The sequence below is a fragment of the Grampus griseus genome (genome assembly GCF_964374135.1).
Source record: "Grampus griseus genome assembly, chromosome: 8".
Classification (NCBI taxonomy): domain Eukaryota; kingdom Metazoa; phylum Chordata; class Mammalia; order Artiodactyla; family Delphinidae; genus Grampus; species Grampus griseus.
This window is the reverse complement of record NC_139002.1, coordinates 97,544,646-97,567,947: the sequence shown is the minus strand read 5'-3', so window position 1 is coordinate 97,567,947 and position 23,302 is coordinate 97,544,646. Positions and strand designations below refer to the sequence as shown.

General features: G+C 52.2%; 1 protein-coding gene across 2 annotated transcripts; it reads left to right on the top strand.

Annotated features, from left to right (window-relative positions):
• The first annotated feature begins 5,835 nt into the window (after positions 1-5,835).
• SPI1 (Spi-1 proto-oncogene) lies at positions 5,836-22,152 on the top strand. Of its 2 annotated transcripts, none has more exons than XM_082660267.1 (5): positions 5,836-6,018; positions 8,352-8,448; positions 19,909-20,096; positions 20,869-21,031; positions 21,448-22,152. In XM_082660267.1, the coding sequence occupies exons 1-5, from the start codon at positions 5,974-5,976 to the stop codon at positions 21,765-21,767; spliced, it is 813 nt and encodes a 270-aa protein (XP_082516393.1). In that variant the 5' UTR covers positions 5,836-5,973; the 3' UTR covers positions 21,768-22,152. The 2 variants fall into 2 exon arrangements, with proteins under 2 accessions (XP_082516393.1, XP_082516392.1); XM_082660266.1 differs by having other exon boundaries at positions 8,349-8,448.
• The last annotated feature ends 1,150 nt before the right edge of the window (positions 22,153-23,302 follow it).

The window sequence follows — 23,302 nt, the reverse complement described above, 5'->3', positions numbered from 1 at the left end:
TCAATCCCAATCTCCCAATTCATCCGCCATTCTCCATATTACTTATAATTGAAGAATTTTTTATTTCTATTTTAGGTAACTTCTGATCCTATTCATTAGTGTCTACAGGGAGGTGCACAAGGTTTTTGACTCAGCCTGCATTTGGTTGTGGTGATTTTCTTTTCACTATCACTCTCTTAATAGTCAAAATTAGACTTGGAAAATTAAATATAGAGAAAGAATTTATAGCATTTTACTTTCTTTCCCTTTGAACATTTACTTCTGCAGAAGTAGGACTTTCTCCTACATAGTTTTCATTTAAGGCGGAAAAATATATTTTGTTCTTTACTGTTGCAGGATGTTTTCTAGAAGCAAGCAAACGTGAAAGCATGAGAACTGCCACCTGGAGCCAGCACTACAGTCCATCCAGCCCAGCAAACGACCTTTAACTCAAATCTTCCCCCAACTATTCCAGTGGACACTCCCCTCTAGTGTCCCTGGAAAAAAAAAAAAAAAACACAAAACCACTGCTCTTTGACCCAGTATTTCAACTTTGGGGAATTTATCCTAGACCTACACTTGCATATGTGTAAGTTAACAAATTTTATCTATTGCAGTATTATTTGTAATAGCAAAAGACTGGAAACAACCTGAATGTCCATCAGTAAGAGACTGGTTAAATAACTTTTTAAACAATGGAATACTATACAGCAATGAAAACAGACCGTGACTACATGCAACAACATAGTGAGAAAGAAGAAGTGGGATACAAAAGAACATTTACACTATGATTCTCTTTGTATAAAGATTAAAATCTGTTAAGGTAAAAACTAAACTATATTGTTAGAGGTGTTTACATAAGTTGGAAAACTATAAAGAAAATGAGGACATAATTACTGAAAAAGTTAAGATAGTGTTACTTCTAGAGAGAGGGAAGGGATTTGGGGAATACTTCTGTAGTGCTGGCAACGTTTTATTTTTTGACCTGGTTGGTGGTTACATAAGTGTTCACTTTATAATTATTTTTTAAACTGTACATAAGTGGTTCATGCAGTCTTTTGTATGAATGAGGTCTCTCATGATGTTAAACTATCACAGTCCATCCAAACAGTGGAATACTATATAGTCATTAAAAAGAACAAAACAGCTCTATATGCATGGACATGGGATGGATTTAGGGGGAAAAAACAACCAAAGTGAAGTGCAATGTGTTTAGTATTCTACTTTCTGGGTGAAATTTAAAAAAGACTATGTCTGCCTCTATGTCTTTGTCTGCTTAGACTATCTCTAGAAAAATACCCAAGAATCAGGTAACAGGGAACTGGACAGTTGTTTCCCTTTTTGTACCTTATGGATTTCATACCATGTGTATATATTACCTATTCAAAAAATAAAGTAATTTAAAAAACTGTTTCACTTCTCATTCCCTGGAACACCTAAGATTTTTGGTCTGAAACCAATTTCTTGCCCACGAGAAATGCGAACCACAAGCCAACTTGATGCTCCTGGGGACCTCCAGCAAGTTGGGGACCCTCTCTGGTCCCGTTTCCTCTGCTGCAGAAGGAGGCCAGGCCTGTGCTCCCCTGAGGTCCTGTCGCTACCCAGTCCCTGCTGTCCTGTCTCCTCTCCCCTCCCTTATCCTCCCCTCCCACCACCCCCGCCCCGTTCGCTCTTTCATTGCCTCACTTCTCTCTACTCCCTTCTTTGACTCTTTCTCCTTTTATTTTCCTTTCTATTCCTCTCCAGTTCTGGCTGCCTTTCCCCTCTCTGCCCTTCCTTGCTCTCCCCATATTTGGCTTCTCTTCCTCTGCCTCTTTCCCCTGCCCTAGGATCCAGCCCTTCCTAGAGCCCCAGAAAGCAGGTTCATGCCCCAGCTCTCCACTCACAGGTTGTGTGACCCTGGGCGAGTCACTGACCTCTTGGGCCTCAGTGTAACAGACGGTTGTCCTGGTTACGTGAGATCACAAGGGTGGAAGCACTCAGCACAGTGCTGGGCACTCAGAAAATAATTTCCCCCCCTTTTAAAAAATTTTTTAATTTTTAAAATGTTTTACTTTTGGCTGTGTTGGGTCTTCGTTGCTGCGCGTGGGTTTTCTCTAGTTGTGGTGAGCAGGGGTTACTCTTCATTGCGGTGCGCAGGCTTCTCAATGCAGTGCAGAGCATGGGCTCTAGGTGCGCGGACTTCTGGAGTTGTGGCACGCAGGCTCAGTAGTTGTGGTGCACAGGCCTAGCTGATCTACGGCATGTGGGATCTTCCCGGACCAGGGCTCGAACCCGTGTCCCCTGCATTGGCAGGCAGATTCTTAACCACTGTGCCACCAGGGAAGTCCCTGTTGCCCCTTTTTAAGGAGCTGTTAGCCGTGGGGTTGTGGATTTTCAAACCTTCTCGGCTCTGCTCAGAATTGCTTAGAATCTGGGTCCTACTATTCCAAAGGCTTAGGATAACATCAGTTCCCTAGGAATTGGAATCTCGGGAAGAGGCCTCTGGTGTACTTTGGGAGGAGGGGCAGTGGGAGGAAGGATGGGAAGGACTTGCTGTGTGAATGGACACAGGATGCTGGAGCTGCACAGAAAGTGGGAGTCGGTTCTGCCCATTTCCATAGATTTGGGGTCCTGGGCCTTTTATGGGTTTCCTTACCCAGGCCCCTTGGGCTTGACCAGACTTGGGACAGTGGAATCTCTTTCTTCTCCTGAGGCCCCTTGAGACTTAGGGCTCAGGAACACAGAGTCGACCTGGTCTGCTCCCTGTGTCCACGGAGGGCAGCACCACACTCCCTGCTTATAACCAGCAAAGGCTCCGCAGTCCCCCCTGGATACCCACCAGGCTCCTGGGCTTAGGACTCAAGGCTCTTTGCCTCCCTGCCCTGTCTTGCTGCCAGCCACAAGGAGGGCAGCGCACTGTTCCCTCGTTCTCTCCCAACTCCTTGCCTTTGCTCAGGCTGGTCCCTCAGCCGGACATGCTCTCTCCCTCACACGCTTTCCTACCTGTGGCCCTGACCTGATTAACTGTTCACTAATGCACCTGGTGCCTCTTGTGCCCCTGCCTCCCAGAAGGACCATGCCGTCTGCACACATGTGTGTTCTCTCTGCAGGCCTGTGAGCTCCTGGAGGCCCAGGGCATGCTTCCTTCATGTCTGTGTCCCCTTGCCAGGCCAGCACATGGGAAACCCTCAATAAAAAGTTAGTGATTAGGGGCTTCCCTGGTGGCGCAGCGGTTAAGAATCCGCCTGCCAATGCAGGGGACAGGGGTTTGAGCCCTGGTCCGGGAAGATCCCACATGCTGCGGAGCAACTGAGCCCACGTGTCACAACTACCGAAGCCCACGCACCTAGAGCCCGCGCACAGCAACGAAGACCCAGTGCAGCCAAAAATAAATAAATTAATTAATTTTTTAAAAAAGATTAAATGAATGAATAAGTAGATAAATAAGCATATAAACGAAACAAACCAAGATAAGAAGGAATGAGTGAAAGAATGAATGAACACATCAAGCAAGACCTGGTTCTCATGCAGTAGAGCCATCCCCACACACAGCCAGTCAGCTGGGACTAGGCCTTCTTTTTCTTTTTTTTTTTAAATTAATTTATTTTATCTTTGGTTGTGTTGGGTCTTCGTTGCTGTGCGAGGGCTTTCTCTGGTTGTGGCGAGGGGGGGCTACTCTTCGTTGCAGTGCGCGGGCTTCTCATTGCGGTGGCTTCTCTTGTTGCGGAGCATGGGCTCTAGGCCCATGGGCTTCAGTAGTTGTGGCACGTGGGCTTCAGTAGTTGTGGCGTGTGGGCTCAGCAGTTGTCGCTCGCGGGCTCTAGAGCGCAGGCTCAGTAGTTGTGGCGCACGGGCCTAGTTGCTCTGTGGCATGTGGGATCTTCCCAGACCAGGGCTTGAACCAGTGTCCCCTGCATTGGCAGGCAGATTCTTAACCACTGTGCCACCAGGGAAGTCCCTAAGCCTTCTTGATGGGAAAGTGGGGACAGGGATGGAGCTGATGCCAAGTCAGCCCGCCTCTCCCCTCCTCTTGGGGAGGAACCTTGGTCAGGTACCTAGGGAGTCCTGAGGGCCAGTGATGTGGACCCCTTGGAGAGTCCCAAGTGTGGATGCAAAAAATCAGTGAAGATGTAGGTGAAATAGATCTAATGGTGAACCCAGACCTGTGAATCCCTGGTCTTTGCTGCAAGTAAAGAAACACTTGGGCGTCTGGGATTCCACTGACAGGAAGGAGGCTGGCTAGTCTTAGTGGGAAGGGGATATAAAGCAAAGGGTTAGACTACACAGGGGAGGAAACTGAATGCTCAAGAAGTTCTTCCCCAAGAGAAGAGGACTCACCAGAAATCAATGGATCAAAAAATGTCTCTGGGCTTCCCTGGTGGCGCAGTGGTTGAGAGTCCGCCTGCCGATGCAGGGGACACGGGTTCGTGCCCCGGTCTGGGAAGATCCCACATGCCGCGGAGCGGCTAGGCCCGTGAGCCATGGCCGCTGAGCCTGCGCGTCCGGAGCCTGTGCTCCACAACGGGAAAGGCCACAACAGTGAGAGGCCCACGTACCACAAAAAAAAAAAAAAAAAATGTCTCTATTCATCCTTCTGCCCTCCAGACTAGATCAGGAATTCCCTGAAGGCAGGGATCTTGTCCAGTATCTTTCTCTTCTCCCAGCGCTCAGCATAAAGCCTGGAACTCAATTAATATTGGCAGGATACATGGATGGATGGATGGATGAATGGATGGATGGATAAGTGGATGGATGGATGGATGGATGGATGAGTGGATGGATGGATAGGTGAATGAAAAGGACCAATGGATGAAGAGATTGATAGCTGAACATCAAGTGGATAAACAGATGGAAATATGGGTGAATAACAGATGGATGGGCTGATATACGAACATATAGATGGCTACTTGGACAAGTAGATAAACAAATGGGTGGGTGGATGACAGACTAACAGATAAATGGATGAACGAATGCACAGTTGGATAAACTGGTAGACAAATGTATGACTGGCTTTGTGGGTGGATAGATGGATCGACAAACAGACAGATAAACAAATGGATGGGAAAATAGATGAATGGATGGACAGACAGGAAAAGTTTGTAAACTTGGAAGACTAGATTGATATTAAGGCATTGTTAAGGGGAGGGGACACTGAGAAATCTAGGCTGGGAGTAGAGCACCTAGGGATTTGGAAGAAGCGGTGGTCCTTAGGAAGCTGGGAGGGGAGGGTGTAAGAACCCTTCTGGTGGAAGGGAAGCTGGTGGAGGGAAGGGGAAAGCGGTGCTGTGCTGAGGACCCTGCCCGGGAGCCCAGCCCCAGGCTGGATAGAACCCAGGGGTTGTGCCACCTACGGGCCCAGGAAGAGCCAGGCCTGGCACTCTGCTGGATCAGAGCCCTCAGACAACCAGGCTGACCCCAGAAAGCAGAGACCGCAAGAGGTCACCCACCCTTAACAGCTCTGACCCCAAGGAAGTGACTGTTGGCCACGTGGGGGTCTCAAGAGAAGCAGGTATTTGTGGGGTTAGGGGTTAGAGGTTAGAGAGCCTCTGCAGGGCCCGGGTGCAGGAAAGGCCTCCGGTGGTGGAGGCAGCCTTCCTCCCTCCCACTCTTCCTCCCACCCTAGCCCTCAAGGCCGCCCCTCACAGTCCCAGCTTCCTCTGGGCAGGGGGCCTGGCCCCCATGGCCTCCCAGGCCAGCCCCTGGAGCACCACCTGCCCCAGCCGGCCAGAGACTTCCTGTAGCGCAAGAGATTTATGCAAACGGGCTGGGGTGGTGATGTCACCCCAAGGGGACTATCTCCCAGCGGCAGGCCTTCGATAAAATCAGGAACTTGCGCTGGCCCTGCAATGTCAAGGGAGGGGGCTCACCCAGGGCTCCTGTAGCTCAAGGGGCAGGCCTGAGCCCTGTACCCGCCCTGAGTCCGTCCAGCCCCCGACGGGGCGCCCCATCCCCAGGGGCTCCGCACTGGCCCCCACCAAGGCAGGGGACCTGACCGGCTCGGAGCTCGGCTGGATGTTACAGGCGTGCAAAATGGAAGGGTTTCCCCTCGTCCCCCCTGTGAGTATTGGGGCTCCTCCACCAGCCCAACCTGTGGCCCTCGGACGCCCACCCGCCTGCCTGCCAGCCCGCCGGCTGCCCTCCCACTATCAGTGGGAAGTTGGTGTTTCCTCCCTGGAGCTCCCGGCCTGAGACCCAGCAAGGGGGCCATTGGCTTTCTCGGAGCGTGCCCTGGCGGGCTGAGGGCTGAGCCCATGGTGGAGCTGTGATCGGTGGGGCCTGAACGGTTATTTATAGATGGGGCTCGGGTGGCAGGCCGGAGCTCCACGGCAGGGTGCAGGGCTGAGGATGGTGAGGGTGGCGGCAGGGAGGTGGTGGCGGAGGAAATGGGGAGACTGGTGTGGGGGGGGATGCCAGTCCCCAGGACGGTACGGGCTTGAGGGCAGGCGGCAAGAGGCCAGAGGTGGCCTGGGTGCTTCTGGAGACTGAGGCTGCCTTAAGCCTGGGTCCCCACCAGCCAGCCTGGGGCCTGGTACAGAGGACACGGTTGTTGCCCCAAGGGTCTGGGGCTTGGGCCCTGGGCCCTGAGTGGCAGAGGCAGGGGTCGGGGCAGGCGCTGGGCCGGAGCAGTGAGGGGAGCAGAGGCTAGCCACGCAGTTAGGGGTGGGCTCTGGCTGGGGATCAGGGAGTGGAGGGCAGGGGCTGGTGCTGGGGACACCCCGGGGCTGAGATTGGGGCTGGGGTGGGAGCTGGGGGAGGTCAAGGGGGGAGCCTGGAGTGGGGGCAGGGCTGAGGCTGGAGGTGAAGAAGCAGGAGTCCCGGGGGACCCCGGGGAGGGAAGGGCAGCCGTCTGGGGCAGACCCCCTCTGCTGCTGCCCTCAGTGACAGTTGCAGCCTTCGGCAGGTGTCAGACCCGGGCCCTCTGAGAGGACCCCTCTCCCTTTTCCTACCCTGACCCAACTCAGCAGGGGTGGGGAGCCCTGGGGGGAGACGGGAAGGGCTTGGCAGGACCTGCCCACCTGACTCAGCTTTCCCGGCCTGGAGGCAGCTCCCTTCCCCCCGCCCCACCCCAGCGGGGCCTCAGAGCCTGGGGGAGGCACCCCGGGCTTGACATCCCGCTGTGAGGTTGTGCTGCCTCCAAGCCCAGTGCCAGGCTCCTCCCTGGGTCGGACTCAGAACCAGCCAGCCCTTCGGCACCTGGCCCTGGCCCACCCTCCCCCGACCTGGGGGCCAGCAGTGGTGACAGAGGTGGTCCCGAGGAGAGCCAGCCCTGCCTCCAGAAAGCCACAGGCCCTGGGGTTTGGCCACCCTGTCTCTGACCCTTGACCTCTGAATCCCTGAACTCCAGCTAGAGTGGGGCAGGAGGCACATCCCCTTGGGCTCCCACACCGCGCCCCACCCCAGGGGCTACTCAGAGTGGGTCCTTGGAGGGTGGGCTACCAAGGCAGCCCTGGTTGCCGAACCAAGCCCTGAGGGCCGGAGTTACTGTTGTGCAATCCTCGAGCTCACACTGTGTGGGCGAGGAAAGGCCTGATGACTGCTGGGAAGCCTCCGGGAGCATTCCCTATGCCAGTGGGGTGGGGGGGGGGGGGAGGAAGACCAGGGAGCATCCCAGGGAGCGTGTCAGGAGGAGGGGGGAGGAGGGAGAGGCCCCCAAACCTGCCCCTGCCTGGGTGAGTCCTGTAAATTCCATCAGTGTGAAAGGCCACTGCTAATGGTGGTGGCCCTGGGCACCGGCTAAGAGAGAGAGTGGGTGTCAGGGCGGGGCTGTAGCAGGACGACAAGCGTGTGTGCCGTGGCGTGAGTGTGTAGGTGGAGTGAGAGTGACCGAGGAAGGGTGTGGGTATGAGTGTGTGGGTTAATGCATTTGCAGGCAAGTGGGTGGATACGTGTGTTAATCCCAGTGACGCTGCGTGTGCCTACAGGTGGGTGCATAATGGGGTGTGTGTGTGTGACGACAAGCGTGTGTAAGTGTGAGTGACCCCCAGAGCGAGTGTGAGGGCTGTGAGTGGACGGGGGGGTGAGAGTTCGCATGTAAGAGTGTGGGTAGAAGTGTGTCACGGGGAGTATGTATGTGTTTGGGGGGTGTAGGCATATCAGTGTGACCGTGAGAGGGTGCGTGCGTGTGGCTGGGATCCGGGCACACGCTAGAATGAGTATGAGTATGAGTGTGAGGTGACGGGCTGTCCTCTCAGACCTGGTCCTCTTTTGACCTCTGACCTCCAGGGTCCCTGTCACCCCCTTTCTGCAGGAGCCAAGGCTCTGGCTCCCCTGGGTCCCCCTCTACCTCTCTCTATGGCCTCTCCCAGTTCCAAGCAGAGAGAGGGCTGTAAGCCTGATACAGACGGTCTCCCGGCCACATTCCCAGCCCTGACACCCTCCTCTCTCAGCAGCCATCGGAAGATCTAGTTCCCTATGACACGGATCTCTACCAACGCCAAACGCACGAATATTACCCCTATCTCAGCAGTGATGGAGAGAGCCACAGCGGTGAGTACCGGGCCCCGGCCCAGCCCCACTTCCCCAGCCTGGCCTGCGCGCCCAAGCACGGCTGGGCTCCGGGGAGAAGGGAAAGAAGCCTCATTCCCAGGGCTTCTTTGGAACTCTGAGGATCAGATCCAGTTAGCTCTTGGGGATGTGAATTCACTACCCTGACCCCCGACAGCCCCGCTCCCCAACACCCCACGCCCCAGCCTGCGTTTGTGGAGCGCCCTTGGTGTGTCCAGGCACGGGTTAGCTTCTTCTACATCTTCTTGGCCAACCCTTTGGCCGTTTTACACACGAGGAAACAAGCTAAGCAGCTACGGGACTTGTACAAGGCGGCACAGCCGGTCAGGGGGCTCCAGCTCTGTCGGTCTGCTCCAGGCCCAGTGCTTTTCCACCTTCCCCTCCCCCAATTCCCCGTCTTCCTCTCCGTTCTTGTCTCACATACACACACTAACCCCTCATCTCCTTGCTGGGGCAGCCCCGCTCCCTGCTGTGTGTGGCTAGCAGAATTTGTCTATTGACATTTGGGCTGGATAATGCTATGTTGTGAGGCCTGTCTTGTGCATTGTAGGATATCTGGCGGCATCTCTGGCTTCCACCCACTAGATGCCAGCAGTACTGCCAATCATGACAACCAAAAATGTCTCCGGCATTGCCAAGTGTCCCCTGGGGGGGCAGAACCGCTCCTATGTGAGAGCTGCTGAGCTGAAGGAAAGGCTCTGAGGACTCCCTCATTCAGTAGGGGCTGAAGACCCCAGTCTGTTCGGGGCGGGGGCGAGGATGGGGCCTGGGCCAGGGGCGTTTTCCATCTGGGCCTAACTGTGCTCCCCCAAGGCTCAGCCTTGTTCCTGAGGCAAATTCAGGGGAGGAGAGAGAGGCCTTCAACGCCTGGGACCTGGGCAGGGAGATAAGAGAGGTTACCTGAGGTGGATCTTGGTATAGCGATGAGACATCTCTGAACCAAAGGCCAGGTGGCCTAGTTAATGGGTCTTCACTGGAGGATTCTTCGGGGGGTCTGAGACCTGGGCAGGCCAGACACTGGGGTTTCTGCAGTCCCAGAGGGACAGGTGTGCTATGTGCCACAGCTGAGGAAGGTTTCACACCTGAGGGCCACACCTGGGAGCCATTCACACCTCCATTCTGCTGGCATATCTATGGCCGTTTAAACCTGACGGCCACACCCAGAGATGCCATTTGTGGTGAGTCCTTATTTAGGGCCCTCACATCCAGATGCCAAACCTTGCGAACGGTTTCAACTGGAACTCACACCTGACAACTACTATAAAGACTATACCTAGAAGCCGTGTCTTGGGAGTAGGTGGTGGATGTACTTCAAGGTCATATATGGGAACACACAGGCTTCTTTCAGAGCTCTAGGGCTAGAAAGTCTTTAAAAATACCCTTTTTCTCATCCGTTTAAGCTTGTTTATAATTCTACAAGAAATGCATCCTCTCTGTGGAAAATCCAGACAATTTAGAGAGTGTCCCTCATCCAACTCTATCCCCAGATCCCCCCGCTGCCAGGGTCAAGGGCTGGGTCTCCCTGATCCAGAGACCTGCGCACACACCCTTCCACCAAGCAGTTCGGGACCAGAGAAAGTCCCTGTTTGAGGACTGGCGCCCCCTGGTGGCTTCAGGCAGCAGGACAGCTCGGGTCCCAGCAAGCTCAGGGCTACTTCTGACCCCTTCCAGCATTAGGGATCCTTTCTCCTCTGGCCTGACCCCTTCGCGGTTTCATTGGGTTTGGGTGCATTTCTTTTGGGTCTATTGAAGCCTCATTTTCTCCTCCTGTGATATGGGTGTGCTATGGGTTTATATATCTAGAAACCAGCTAGGCCTGGGGTGGGCTGATGGAGTGAGCACTTTAGAGAAAGCCAGTGCTTTCCTGGCTCAGTGACCAGGCAGATCCCTTATATCTGGGGTGGGGCTCTAGGAGTGACTCCTAATTGGATGTGTGAGCTCCCCATTTGGGTCCTTCAGACCCAAACCCTTCATAGACTCCTCCAGTGTCCCCAGGTGTTCTGGTCCCTATTCACAACCCCTGCCTCCCCGCCACACCCCTGCCATCACGGCCCACCGGGCCATCTGTTCTGTCCCTTCTTAATATCTTTTGGAAGGTATTCTCTGAAGACTCAAGAGTAGAGACACCCGCACATTCTTCCACCTGTTCCTGCACGTCCTCTGCATCTGTATTTTTAGGTGGTGAGGCTTAGTGAAAAGGCACTGGGGCCAGACCTGGGTCTAGTCCTGGCTCCATCACTCACTAGTGTGTAACCTTGGAGCAAGTGACTTAACCCCTCTAAGCCCCTGTTTCTTCATCTATAAAACTGAGGGCGTGAAAACACTCCACAGAGTTGCAATGATTAAATGAGGTTAACACATGTAATATATGAGGTAATATACTGAGTACAAGGCCCAGTAAACTTTCAGGACATAGTATGTTAGCTTTACTGAATCCCCCCAGGCGGAAGGGATGAAGCAGCTGAGAGAGTAGAGAAGCACAGAAGGTTCTGTGACAGATCAAGTGGGTCATTTTCCAATGCCCCAGATGACAGCCAGCCAGGCACCCACTCATCCATCCATCCACTCTCCTCCCACCCACCAGCCACCCACCCATTCTTCCAACACTTATTGTCCAATCCACTTGTCCACTCATCCCCTCATTTGTCCATCCACCAAATAACCTCTGATTATATGCCATTCGCCAGAAACTGTTCTAGGCACTGGAGGTTCCATGATGAGCAGGCCAGGCAAGGCCACTGCCCTTGTAGTGCTTACAGTCCAGTGAGGGAGAGAGACAGTGAAAAATCAAACTAACAGACATGTACTAATAAGTCCTATGGAAAGTAGAGTAACGTGATTCGGAGTGTCTAGGTGGGGGACACTTTAACTGGGTGGTCAAGGAAGGCCTGTGAGGAGGTGGCAGCTGAGTGGAAATCTGAGTGCAGGGAAGGAACATGAATGTCAAGGCAGGTAGGGACAGGTGTTCTAGGGAGAGAGAACAGCAAGTGCAAGAGCAGGAGGGACCTCCCCCGAGGACCAGAGTGGCCAGTGAGCACAGGGGGGCAGAAACAAAATGAAGCCAGAGGGGTCTGCAGGGGGCAGATCACCCAGGGCGTGGCAGAAGTTTGGGTTTTATCCTGCATCTAATGGGAAGCCATTGGAGGGTTCTGAGCAGGGAAATGACATGATCTGAATAATCTTTGTGTGTGTGTGTGTGTGGTAAAAATCTAAATAAATTGTAAGTGTTTAATTTTAATTATTAAAACAAGAAATACCCATTGCAAACAATTTTAAAATACAACAGCATAGCAAGTGAAATATTAGCCTCTTCCCGTTCTTATTCTTCCCTGACAGCACCTTGGTCTATCCTTGCAGATATTTTATTTGACATGTATAATCCTGTATGTTTGTAAGTGTATAGGTCCACATGTGCATATTCTATCCGTTCAAAAGTGGACTGTAGTGTCATACTGTTCTGCAATCTGCTACTTTTTACATAAACTTATCATAGTCATTCCTCCATGGCATACATAACAACCAGAGATAGATAAAAGCTATTTCTCTAGTCTTTCTATTACAGGGCTATGTAAGTGTATATATGAAGATTTGAAATAGAGACTTAGAACAGCCTTTATTTATTCATTCACATACATTTATTGAGTACTTTCTATATGCTAGGTGGAGATGAATCTAGCTTGATTTTTTACTTTGAGGCATCTGTTCACTTGTACTATGAAAGATGAGAACTTGACTTTCTAGGTATTTATAACACACACACACACACTCACACTCACACTTCTCCACATATACCAAGATACTTATAGTAACTTTTTCCCTTCTTTATCATTTTATTACTGTAATGGGCATACAACGTAAGTGTATAAGTGTAAGGTGTGACAGCATAATGACCTCACACACATGTACATTGTGAAATGATTACCACATAAGTTTAGTTAACATCCATCACCTCATATACTTACAAAAGAATTTTTTTCCCCTTGTAATGAGAACTTTTAGGCGAAACTCTCTTGACTTTCAAAGTTGCCACACAGCAGTGTTAACTATAGTCATCGTGTACACAACATCCCCAGGACTTATTTATCTTACACCTGGAAGTTTGTACCTTAGACCACCATCACCCAATTTCCCCTGTCCCTCTCCCCACCACTACTTCTGGCAACCACAAATCTGATCTCTTTTTCTGAATTTAGCTTTTTCTTTAGATTCCACCTATAAGTGAGATCATACAGTGTTTGTCTTCCTCTGTATTCTAACTTTTGTTAAATCAGTATCTGAATTTTCCATTATTAGGACCATGTGAATATTACTCACAGCTGAGCCACATGGCGTACTTTGATTACCTGTACTTTCTCGTCGCTGTGTTTCTGAGGGTCAGTGTAGCAGGGAGATGGAGACCTCACGCTGCAACCAGGCTGCTGGGAGTCACACCCCAACTCCTCACTACTGGGTGGGGTGACCTGGGGCAAGACATCTCACCCCTCTGTGCCCCAACTTCTTCTTTCTTTTTATAAATTTATTTATTTATTTTTGGCTGGGTTGGGTCTTCGTTGCTGGGCGTGGGCTTTCTCTAGTTGCCGCGAGGGGGGCTACTCTTCATTGCAGTGCGCAGGCTTCTCATTGCGGTGGCTTCTCTTGTTGCGGAGCTCCGGCTCAGGCACACAGGCTTCAGTAGTTGTGGCACACAGACTCAGTAGTTGTGGCTCACGGGCTCTAGGGCACAGGTTCAGTAGTTGTGGCGTACGGGCTTAGTTGCTCCGCGGCACGTGGGATCTTCCCGGACCAGGGCTCGAACCCATGTCTCCTGCGTTGGCAGGCGGATTCTTAACCACTGCGCCACCAGGGAAGTCCTTCAACTTCTTCTTAATGATACCTACTTCACAGGATTGCTGTAAGGAAGGAATGAGTTACTACAGTTAAAATGCTTAGAACAGTGAACACTATATAAGGATTTATTGCTCTTCTCATTATACTCTCCTAAGAAAGGATGTATGGGAGGTAAGGTTTTGTTCTTGTTGTTTGTTTTACCTGGTGTCTTTATGCTCTCACTTGATTAACAGTAGTTTGGCTGTGTACAGAAATCTAAGTTGAAAATCATTTTTTTTCTCACTGAAATTGAAAGCATTTCTCTACTGTCCTCTGGTTACTAGAGTTTTTCTTAGGAAATCTGATGTCATTCTATGTCCTCTTTTTGAATGTAACCATTTTTGGTGATTTTTTTGTTTTTTGGTTTTTTTTTTTCTGTTTGGTTTTGTTTTGTCTCTCTGGAAGTTTTCAGTATCTTCTCCCAATACCTAGTGGTTCCACGGAATAAGCTTTTAAAAAGATCACTCTGGCTGCTGTGTGGAGAGTAGATGGAGAGGAGACAAGAGTAGGAACGGGGGGAAAGCACAGTAGAAAACCACTGGAATAATCCAGGCGAGAGATGACGGTGGCTTGGACAAGGGTGGTGGCGAGAGAGACAGAAAGGAGCAGACAGGGACTTCCCTGGCGGTCCAGTGGCTAGGACTCTGTGCTCTCGCTGCTGAGAGCCCAGGTTCGATCCCTGGTTGGGGAACTAAAATCCCACAAGCCACACAGCGTGGCCAAAAAAAAAAGAAAAGGAAAAAAAGGAAAGGAGCAGACAGATTTAGGATAGATTCTGAAGGTAGAGCTCACAGAATTTGCTATTTATTATTATTATTTTTAAACTGTGATAAAACGCACATAATTTAAAATTTACTATCTTAACCATTTTCAAATGTACAGTTCAGTGGCATTAAGAACATTCACATTGTTGTGCAACCGTCACCACCATCCATCCCCAGAACTCTTTTCATCTTGCAAAACTGACACTCTGTACCAATTAGACAATAACTCCCCATTGCCCCCTCCCCTCAGACCCTGGCAACCACCATTCTACTTTCTGTTTCTATGAACTTGACTACAGTAACTACTTCATATTCATGGAATCATGCAGTATCTCTCTTTTTGTGACTGGCTTATTTTACTGAGCATATAATATCCTCAAGGTTCATCGACGTTGCAGCATAGGTCAGAATTTCCTTCCTTTTTAAAGCTGGATAATATTCCATCATACGTTTATACCACATTTTGTTTATCCATCCATCTCTTGATGGACACGTGACTTGCTTCTACCTTTTGGCTATTGTGAGCAATGCTGCTGTGAACATGGGTATAAAAATATCTTTTTGAGATCCTGCTTTCAGTTCTTTTGGGATATATACCCAGAAGTGGAACTGTTGGATTATAAGGTAATTCTATTTTTAATTTTTTGAGGACCCACCATACTGTTTTCCATAGTGGCTGCACCATTTTACATTCCTACCAACACTGCACAGGGATTCCATTTCTCCACATCCTTGCCAACACTTGTTATTTTCTGTTTTTTTGTGTGTGTGTGTGGTACGCGGGCTCTCACTGCTGTGGCCTCTCCCGTTGCGGAGCACAGGCTCCGGACGCGCAGGCTCAGCGGCCATGGCTCACGGGCCCAGCCGCTCCGCGGCATGTGGGATCCTCCCGGACCGGGGCACGAACCCGCGTCCCCTGCATCGGCAGGCGGACTCTCAACTATTGCGCCACATGGGAAGCCCCCTATTTTCTGTTTTTTAAACCATTTTTTAAATTGAAGTATAGATAATTTACAATGTTGTGTTAGTTTCAGGTGTACAACAAAGTGATTCACTGAGTTATATATATTCTTTTTCAGATTCTTTTCCATTATAGGTTATTACAAGATATTGAATATAATTCTCTGCACTATACAGTAGGTCCTTGTTGTTCTGTTTTTTGATAGTAGCCATCCTAATGGGTGTGATAGGATTTGCTATTTGCAGTGGGATTGTTGAAGGAAATGGAGTTCCAAAGTATGACCCTTCTCTTGTCCTTCTATCTTTCCAAACACTTATTCATCTTTTCATACAATAGACCATCCACCAATTTATTCACATATTCATCTAATCATCCATTCATTCACCTTTCCAAGTGTTCTTCCTTACCCCCACCAAACCCTCCATGCATCTCCCACTGACTTATACATCTAATAAATATATGCTAAGCATCTTTTACATGCCAGGCACATTGCTAGGTGCTGTAGAGTGAATAAAACACAGGTCCTATATCTTTGTAACAAGGGAAATAACTAAAACCTTAATAGTTAGGATACGATGTAGAAAGTAACAAGAAACATGAGACCCGGAACTCTCTGCTCTCTGGCCCTCAGTTTCCATATCTGAACAATTTGCAGGAGGGCTGGGCTTAAGGAGCCCTCGTCCACTGGTCTGTGATTTCCTGTGAAGGTTTTCTTCTCATCCCTTGCTTTCTTAATTCCTCATCTTCCTTCTCTTATCTTGATCTTACTTCTCCTTCCCTGGGGTGAGCCCTGGCTTCAGGCTGGGGTTTCTGCTCTGAGGAGAAAAGGTCAACTGAATGACACTTAAGGCTTGAATTTTGTGTGTGTGGCGGGGAGGGGGGCGGGGGGTTGTTTTAAATATCATTTTATTTTTGTCCTAGTGACATGCAGGTATTAGTGACACCAAAAAACTGAGTTAGAATAGGAATGTGTGGGCAGGACTTTGGTCCCAGATTGGGAGCTGGTTTACAGGGAGAAAGTGAAAGATTTTGGTAAATGGGTAATTGTTGGCTGGATGAATGAAGGTTCAATGATGGATGGAAGGATGGATGGATGGATAATGGATGGATGGATTAAATGATGGATGATGAATGGGTGGATGATAGATGGATTATGGTTGGATGATGGATGGGTGGACGGATGGGTGATGGGTGGATGATGGATGGACGGATGGATGGGTGGAAGGACGGATGGATGGGTGGACGGATGGATGATGGTTGGATGATGGATGGGTGGATGGACGGATGGATGGGTGGATGGATGGATGATGGGTGGATGATGGATGGGTGGATGGATGGATGGATGGGTGGAAGGACGGATGGATGGGTGGATGATGGATGGGTGGATGGACGGATGATGGGTGGATGATGGATGGGTGGACGGATGGGTGATGGGTGGATGGATGGATGATGGGTGGATGATGGATGGGTGGATGGACGGATGATGAATAATGAATGAGGGGTAAATGACGGTAGACAGACAGATGGATAAGAGCAGCCTGTAAATTCTCTCTGTCACCAAGGGCCTTACTTAAAGCTTTCCTTAGCAGTCTTTTTCCTGAGAGGTGGTATGGCGTAGTGGTAAGAGTTTAGTTCCTGGAGTCATACATAGGTGGGTTTGGATCCTGACTCTACCAATGACTGTCTATGGACAAGGGACTAAATGCCTTTGAGTCACAGTTTCCTCATATGCAAAAGGAATATCATACTATAGTGGCCACCTTGTCAGAGCTAAGGTGAGGATTAAATGAGATAATGTGGATTAAGTACTTAGCATAGTGCCTGGTACATAAAAAACACATTAAAAGTTAACATTTATTGGTCACTTAATCAAATATTGATTGAGGCCTAGTACGTGTTGGGTGCCTAACAGGCTGTAGAAGGGAGGGTCCAGAGCTATCTCCAGATATGCAAAGCACACTACATTCTTTTGAGGAGCAGAGTTCATGCTAAAGGGGCAGAAGTTGCAGGATAGTCTGGGTGACCTCTTGAAGTGACAAAAAGGGATAAAGCAATGCATTCATGAGCAGTCATCCAGAAATGAGGTCCAAAGAGCCCAGGAGTGCTGACCTTTGCATTAGGATGGACTCCTGGCATTGTGTTCCTTCAGAGGGCCCCATCCTTGGAACGCCTCTGCCTACCAAACAGACAGCATTTATTACATAAATGCTAAGCCCTCAAATCAAGGGTAAAGGCAAGGTTTCCGTTGGGCTTTTTGAAACCTTAATTGTAGCCCAAGAGTCTCTGTTGCAGCTTTCAGGGGACCCTGGGGCAGGTTTCCAGAGCCTCAGTGAGCCAAGGAACCTCCTTAGGATCCTCTTAAAGGCCAGATTCCCAGGTCTCCTGTTGGCGCTGATGATTCCGTGGGTCTCCAGTGGGCTGGGGCTTTTCCAGCCCCCAAAGTGACTCCAATGAGGGTGTACTGAGACCTGCTATGGAAAGTGCTGGCCTCAGGCTGGGCCCACCAGAGTGAGCCCATGGGTCTCAGGAGGAGCTAGAACAGAAGTGGGGAGCAGGAGAGAAAGACAGAACACAGGGGCTCCCCAACCCAGAACTGGAGTAGGTGTGAGCATGTGGGGTTGGTGGGCAGGACACAGCATCCTATAACAATCTGGGCACTTCAGCCTGGGCAGGAGAAGGCAAAAATGGGAAGGGCCAGGAGTGGGGCCAGAGGGCAGCTCTACAGCTAAAGAGGAACCTGGATCCACTCACCAAATCCCAGGGCCCCAAAGAGCCCCTCGCTAAAAGACAAAGCGAACCCTCCCAGAGCAAGTGGAGAATTTCTGGGTCTTGTTAACTCACGGCAAGATGAAAGTACAAATTCAATGTTGCTGTGTTTTGTTTTCCCTTCAGATTTGGATAATTTTCTGAAGGAGAGTCAGAGTTCTTAAGAGGATAGGATTTACTCATTCATTCATTCATTCCAGAAATGTTTGTTCAGTGCCTACTGCGTCTAGGCACTGGGAATACAGAGGCGAACAAAACCAGTCCCTGCCCTCGGTGCAGCGCTGGGCCCCCAACTCCAGCCTCTGGGAGAAAGTGACAGCCAGGGCCCTCAAACTATTTCTCTGGGCCACAGACTAAGGTGGCAGGGAGCAAGGGAAGATGAGGAACTCACACATATTAAAGCATCTGCTGTTTGCTCAAGTGCTGACTTAGGCTCTCTAAAGCGAGCATTAAACATTAATACTACTAATTACCATAATGACGACGATAGTTAATGTTCTACCGAGTCTTCTTTTGTGTCCTGTTCTGTTCTAAGTGCTTTGCGGGCATTAGCTCATTTAATCCTCACAGCAAGCCTATGAGATGGGTGTAATTATTAGCTCCATCTCGCAACTGAGGCAACAGGCATAGAGAAGTAGAATGACCTGCCCGGTGTCGCTCAGGGCTAAGTGGCAGAGTCAGGATTCGAACCCAGCTCTGGCCAAATCATGTACTTTCTCTCTCCATGCGGCTTCACGGAGGTGGGAGCCTGGATTGTGGGTTCAAATGATTCCACACGTGGACTGGACCTCAGTAACCACTCAGTTGGGTCTCTGACTTTTGCAGTGGGGAATCAGAGGCTCAGGGAGATAAAATGTCTTGTCCAGGGTCACACAGCAAAGCCACCACAGAGCAAGATTCGAAAGTGAGTCTTCTGATAACCAGTGCAGAGCCAAAACAACACATGTCATTTCTTAGGGATGTGTGAGTATGTGTTTGTGAGAAAGAAACAGAAAGACACACACACACACACACACACATACACACACACACACACACACACACGCACACGCACACCAGGCAGGTGATGGTCCCCCTACGCGGCCCTGTGTTTGTCCTGGAGACGCCAACCTGGCTTAGCACCCTGTACACTCCCTCTTTGGACACACGAGAAAATCCCTCTTGTCACTTTATCACCACATCTTCTTTTGGACCCCAGGAAGTCCTCAGACATGTGGCAGTTTTTGTTCCTGGAAATGGTGCCCAGAGAAACGGTGTTGAAGGCCGGCTCCAGTCCCAGGCAGGGCTCCCAGTGGCACGTAGCTATTCCCCAAACTCAAAGCCACCCTACCGCAGACTCTGAAAGCACCCACCAGGGAGTTTCTGGGAAAGCCTCGGGTCCCCGCATCTTTGCTGGAACACAGGTGGAGCTGCCCAAGGACATGGCCTTGAGGGAGCGGCACCGGGAGCCCAGACAAGTTCCGGCGTGTGAGGAATGTCAGCCCTGTGACTTTGCAGTCACACCTTGGCCACGTGACAAGGCTGTGAGCTGTGACGGTGGGCAGCCAGTCAGCTCAGGGACCGCGGCTGGGTCTTAAGGGGAGGAGAGGGGACTCAACATTCCCCAAGGGCTGGCTCTGGGCCTAGGAGGTTTTACAACTGTGAACTCATGTGTATCCTCCCGGTAACTATTAACCCCACTTTATAGGTGAGTCAACGGAGGCCAGAGGGGTCCATGCACGCGTTTGAGGTCACACACAAAGTAAACGGCAGAGCCAGGATTCGGACTCTTTGGCTCAAAAGCCTGCGTCCTTGTGATCGCACGCGTGGCAGGGTAGAACGGTTGTTGAGAACACAGCCTTTGCCTCGGACCTGGGTCCCAGCTCTGCCACGGATGAGGCCTTTGACTGCAGGCGTGCTATGTAGCCCCTCCAAGCCTCAGTATCCTCATCTATAGAATGGGGGTCGGAAAACAACAGGGTGGGGCGTGAGGTGATTAATGTCAACTTGCCGTCCAGCCTGGTCCGTGGCGATTATTATACGGTGACACGGGCCTGGCATTATTATTCTTTAATTAGCATAAACCTTTCCTGCCCTGCCCCCCAGACCATTACTGGGACTTCCACCCGCACCACATGCACAGCGAGTTCGAGACCTTCCCCGAGAACCACTTCACGGAGCTGCAGAGCGTGCAGGCCCCGCAGCTGCAGCAGCTCTACCGCCACATGGAGCTGGAGCAGATGCACGTGCTCGACACACCCATGGCGCCCACCCACGCCAGCCTTGGCCACCAGGTGCGTGCGGGGCCACCCGGCCTGGCCCAGCCCAGCCCGTGGCCTGCGGTGAGGCCGGCGCTTCGCAGGAAGCTGACGCGGGCTCTTACTCAACTCGGCTTCCTGCCTCACAGCGCCAACGGCGGCCAGAGCTTCAACGGCCGCCTCCTGACCCCCCGACTGACCCCGTGACCCCACACCCCTTATCTCCTCTCGCCCCACCATGGACAGAGCCCAGATCATCCCCGCGTCCCCACTGATCCTCCCGAGCCTGAAGGCCCGGCCCTGGGCACCTCCCGACCCCCATTCGCTGACCCCTCACGGATCCGGCACCCAAGTCCCTGTGCCCTGACCTCCACTGACCTCTACGGCCCCTCCTCCTCCCCAGCGACCCTAACCCCAGTCAGTGACCTCCACTGACCTTCACGACCCTCACGGACCTCCACCGCCTCTTGGTGCCCTTGCCACTCGCCTACACAACCCCGTTCGCTCCAGTGCCTGACTCTCTAGCACCTCTTCCCCCCAGGGCTGCTGCCGGTCCGTGCGCTTCCTTCCCCGGGCCACGCCGCCCTGAACCAGGGAGATGCGTGGGAATTCAGGGGCCCCTTGTCCCCATAACCTGCCCCCTGTGTGGGGTGACCCCGCCTGACCTTCAGGGTGCCCAGCCTTCTCCCAAATCCCTCTGCCCCGCGCCAGCACCCCCTCTTCTCTCACGCAGTCGACCCCGACCTGGCAGCCCTGAGCTTTGAACTGCCCCTCAGTGACCTCAACCCTCCTTCCGCCGCCTTTCCAGGTCTCCTACCTGCCCCGGATGTGCCTCCCGTACCCCTCCCTGTCCCCGGCTCAGCCCAGCTCGGATGAGGAGGAGGGTGAGCGGCAGAGCCCCCCACTGGAGGTGTCTGACGGGGAGGCCGACGGCCTGGAGCCAGGGCCTGGCCTGCTACACGGGGAGACAGGTAGGGGGCCCAGTCCCACCCCTGACCCAGCCTGGGCCCAGCCGTGACCCGGTCCGTCCGTGCGCCCCGTACCCACCGCGGCCAAGGCCGACGGACTCGGCAGTCAAGCCACAGAGCTGAGTGCGTGTGTATGGGTGGGTGGGTGTGTGTGTGTGTGTGTGTGTGTGTGTGTGTGTGCGCGCGCGCGCGCGCGCGCATGAGTGTTTGACGACATGTGTCTTCACGTGTGTTTAATGAGGTCGCCTGGGGCAGTCTGTCCCCGCGCACGTGTCTGAGCACGTGTGCCGAGGCCGAGCGTGGCAGTGGGTGTGCGCATGCTCGCTGGTGACCTTTCCCCAGAGACCACCCCGGGGGGTCCCACGTCAGGGGGAGGCGGACTGGGTCCCCGCGTGGGCGCTGACCACCTCCGGCCGCAGGCAGCAAGAAGAAGATCCGCCTGTACCAGTTCCTGCTGGACCTGCTGCGCAGTGGCGACATGAAGGACAGCATCTGGTGGGTGGACAAGGACAAGGGCACCTTCCAGTTCTCGTCCAAGCACAAGGAGGCGCTGGCGCACCGCTGGGGCATCCAGAAAGGCAACCGCAAGAAGATGACCTACCAGAAGATGGCCCGCGCGCTTCGCAACTACGGCAAGACGGGCGAGGTCAAGAAAGTCAAGAAGAAGCTCACCTACCAGTTCAGTGGGGAGGTGCTGGGCCGCGGGGGCCTGGCCGAGCGGCGCCACCCGCCCCACTGAGCCCAGGCCCGAGCCCGCCGGGCCGCCAGGCCTCCCCTCTGGCCATAGCATTAACCCCCCGCCCGGCCGGACACAGGGGGGAAGCTCCCAGGGGCCAGGGGCAGGACTGGGGCGGGCCAGGCCTCGCCTCCCCGCCCACCCCCTCCTCCTCCAAGCCCCGCCCACACCCCTGCTTCGCCTCCCACCAGGACTCCAGCCCCGGCTCCAGAAAGCCACCTGGGCGTCTGGCCCCAGCAAGGGTCAGCTTCCTTAGTACCAGGGGTGCTTCCTTGGGAGTTCGAAGTCATCGTATTTGTGTAAATTGAACCTTCCTCTTTAAGCATCCCTTTCTCTCCACACCTCTCCCCCATCAGCTTCCTCAGGAATACCAGTTATTAAAGTTATTCTCAGTGAGTCCTCTTGCAGCACAGAGAGTCTCTTTTAAAATTTTTTGTGCACCTTGTCTGCTCCCCGCCCCCCATCTGATCTCTCTTTTTCTCATCTGTCCATCGGGCATTTACCAAGGATACTACCCAATGCTGGTTGCTGGGGACGTGAGGAAAGATGACACTTCGTGCCTGACTAGGAGTCAGAGCCGGTGGAAAGAACGAATCCTTAGTTGTTCTTAGAGGAATAAATCATTAAAAAGCCCTCTGCGGGCTTCCCTGGTGGCGCAGTGGTTGAGAGTCCGCCTGCCGATGCAGGGGACACAGGTTCGTGCCCTGGTCCGCGAAGATCCCACATGCCGCGGAGCGGCTGGGCCCGTGAGCCACGGCCGCCGAGCCTGCGCGTCCGGAGCCTGTGCTCCGCAACGGGAGAGGCCACAGCAGTGAGAGGCCCGCGTACCGCAAAAAAAAAAAAAAAAGCCCTCTGCGCCTGATAAATTCTCTTTTCTTAATGCCTCAATGAAGCTTAAACTCATAACCTTTAGATTATGACCCCAGTGATGGTGATATTAATTAACAATGACAACAACACTGGATTTTCGGGCCATTTATTACATGGTGACCTTGAGAAGTGGAATCTAATATCATCCCATGTTATAGACTGGGAAACTGAGGCTCATAGAGGTCAAATAACTTGTCCAAGGTCACACAACGAGGCTTCCTGGGTGGGATCCCTGATCCCACCCCATGTGGGCCACCATGGCAGTGTGAGGTGGGAAGCTTCACGTGTCCGGAAGGGGGTCACGTGCAGCTTGGTCAGGAGCAGGAATGAAGCCTCGGAGCTCCCGTTGGCCGCAGACCGTCCTCACGGCATCCATGCTGGCAGGACCCTGATGCGGGTGAACTCCTCCCACGTACCCTAGTGCCTGGTTGCTCTGGCTCCTGGCGCACAGCAGGGGAGAGCCAGAGAAGGATGAGCAGGGAAACCTGTAAGCGTCTTGCTTCCGACAGTAGCAAGAAGAGGTGGCCAACAGCCTGGGAGTGAGGGAACTTTCCTCAGCAACCTGCAGACCTCAGAGAATCCAGATTCTGGGGCCATCCGTGTTGGGGCAGACACCCACACACACCTCCTCGCCCCGAGGGCTCAGACTGGGGAAGCCCAAACATGAC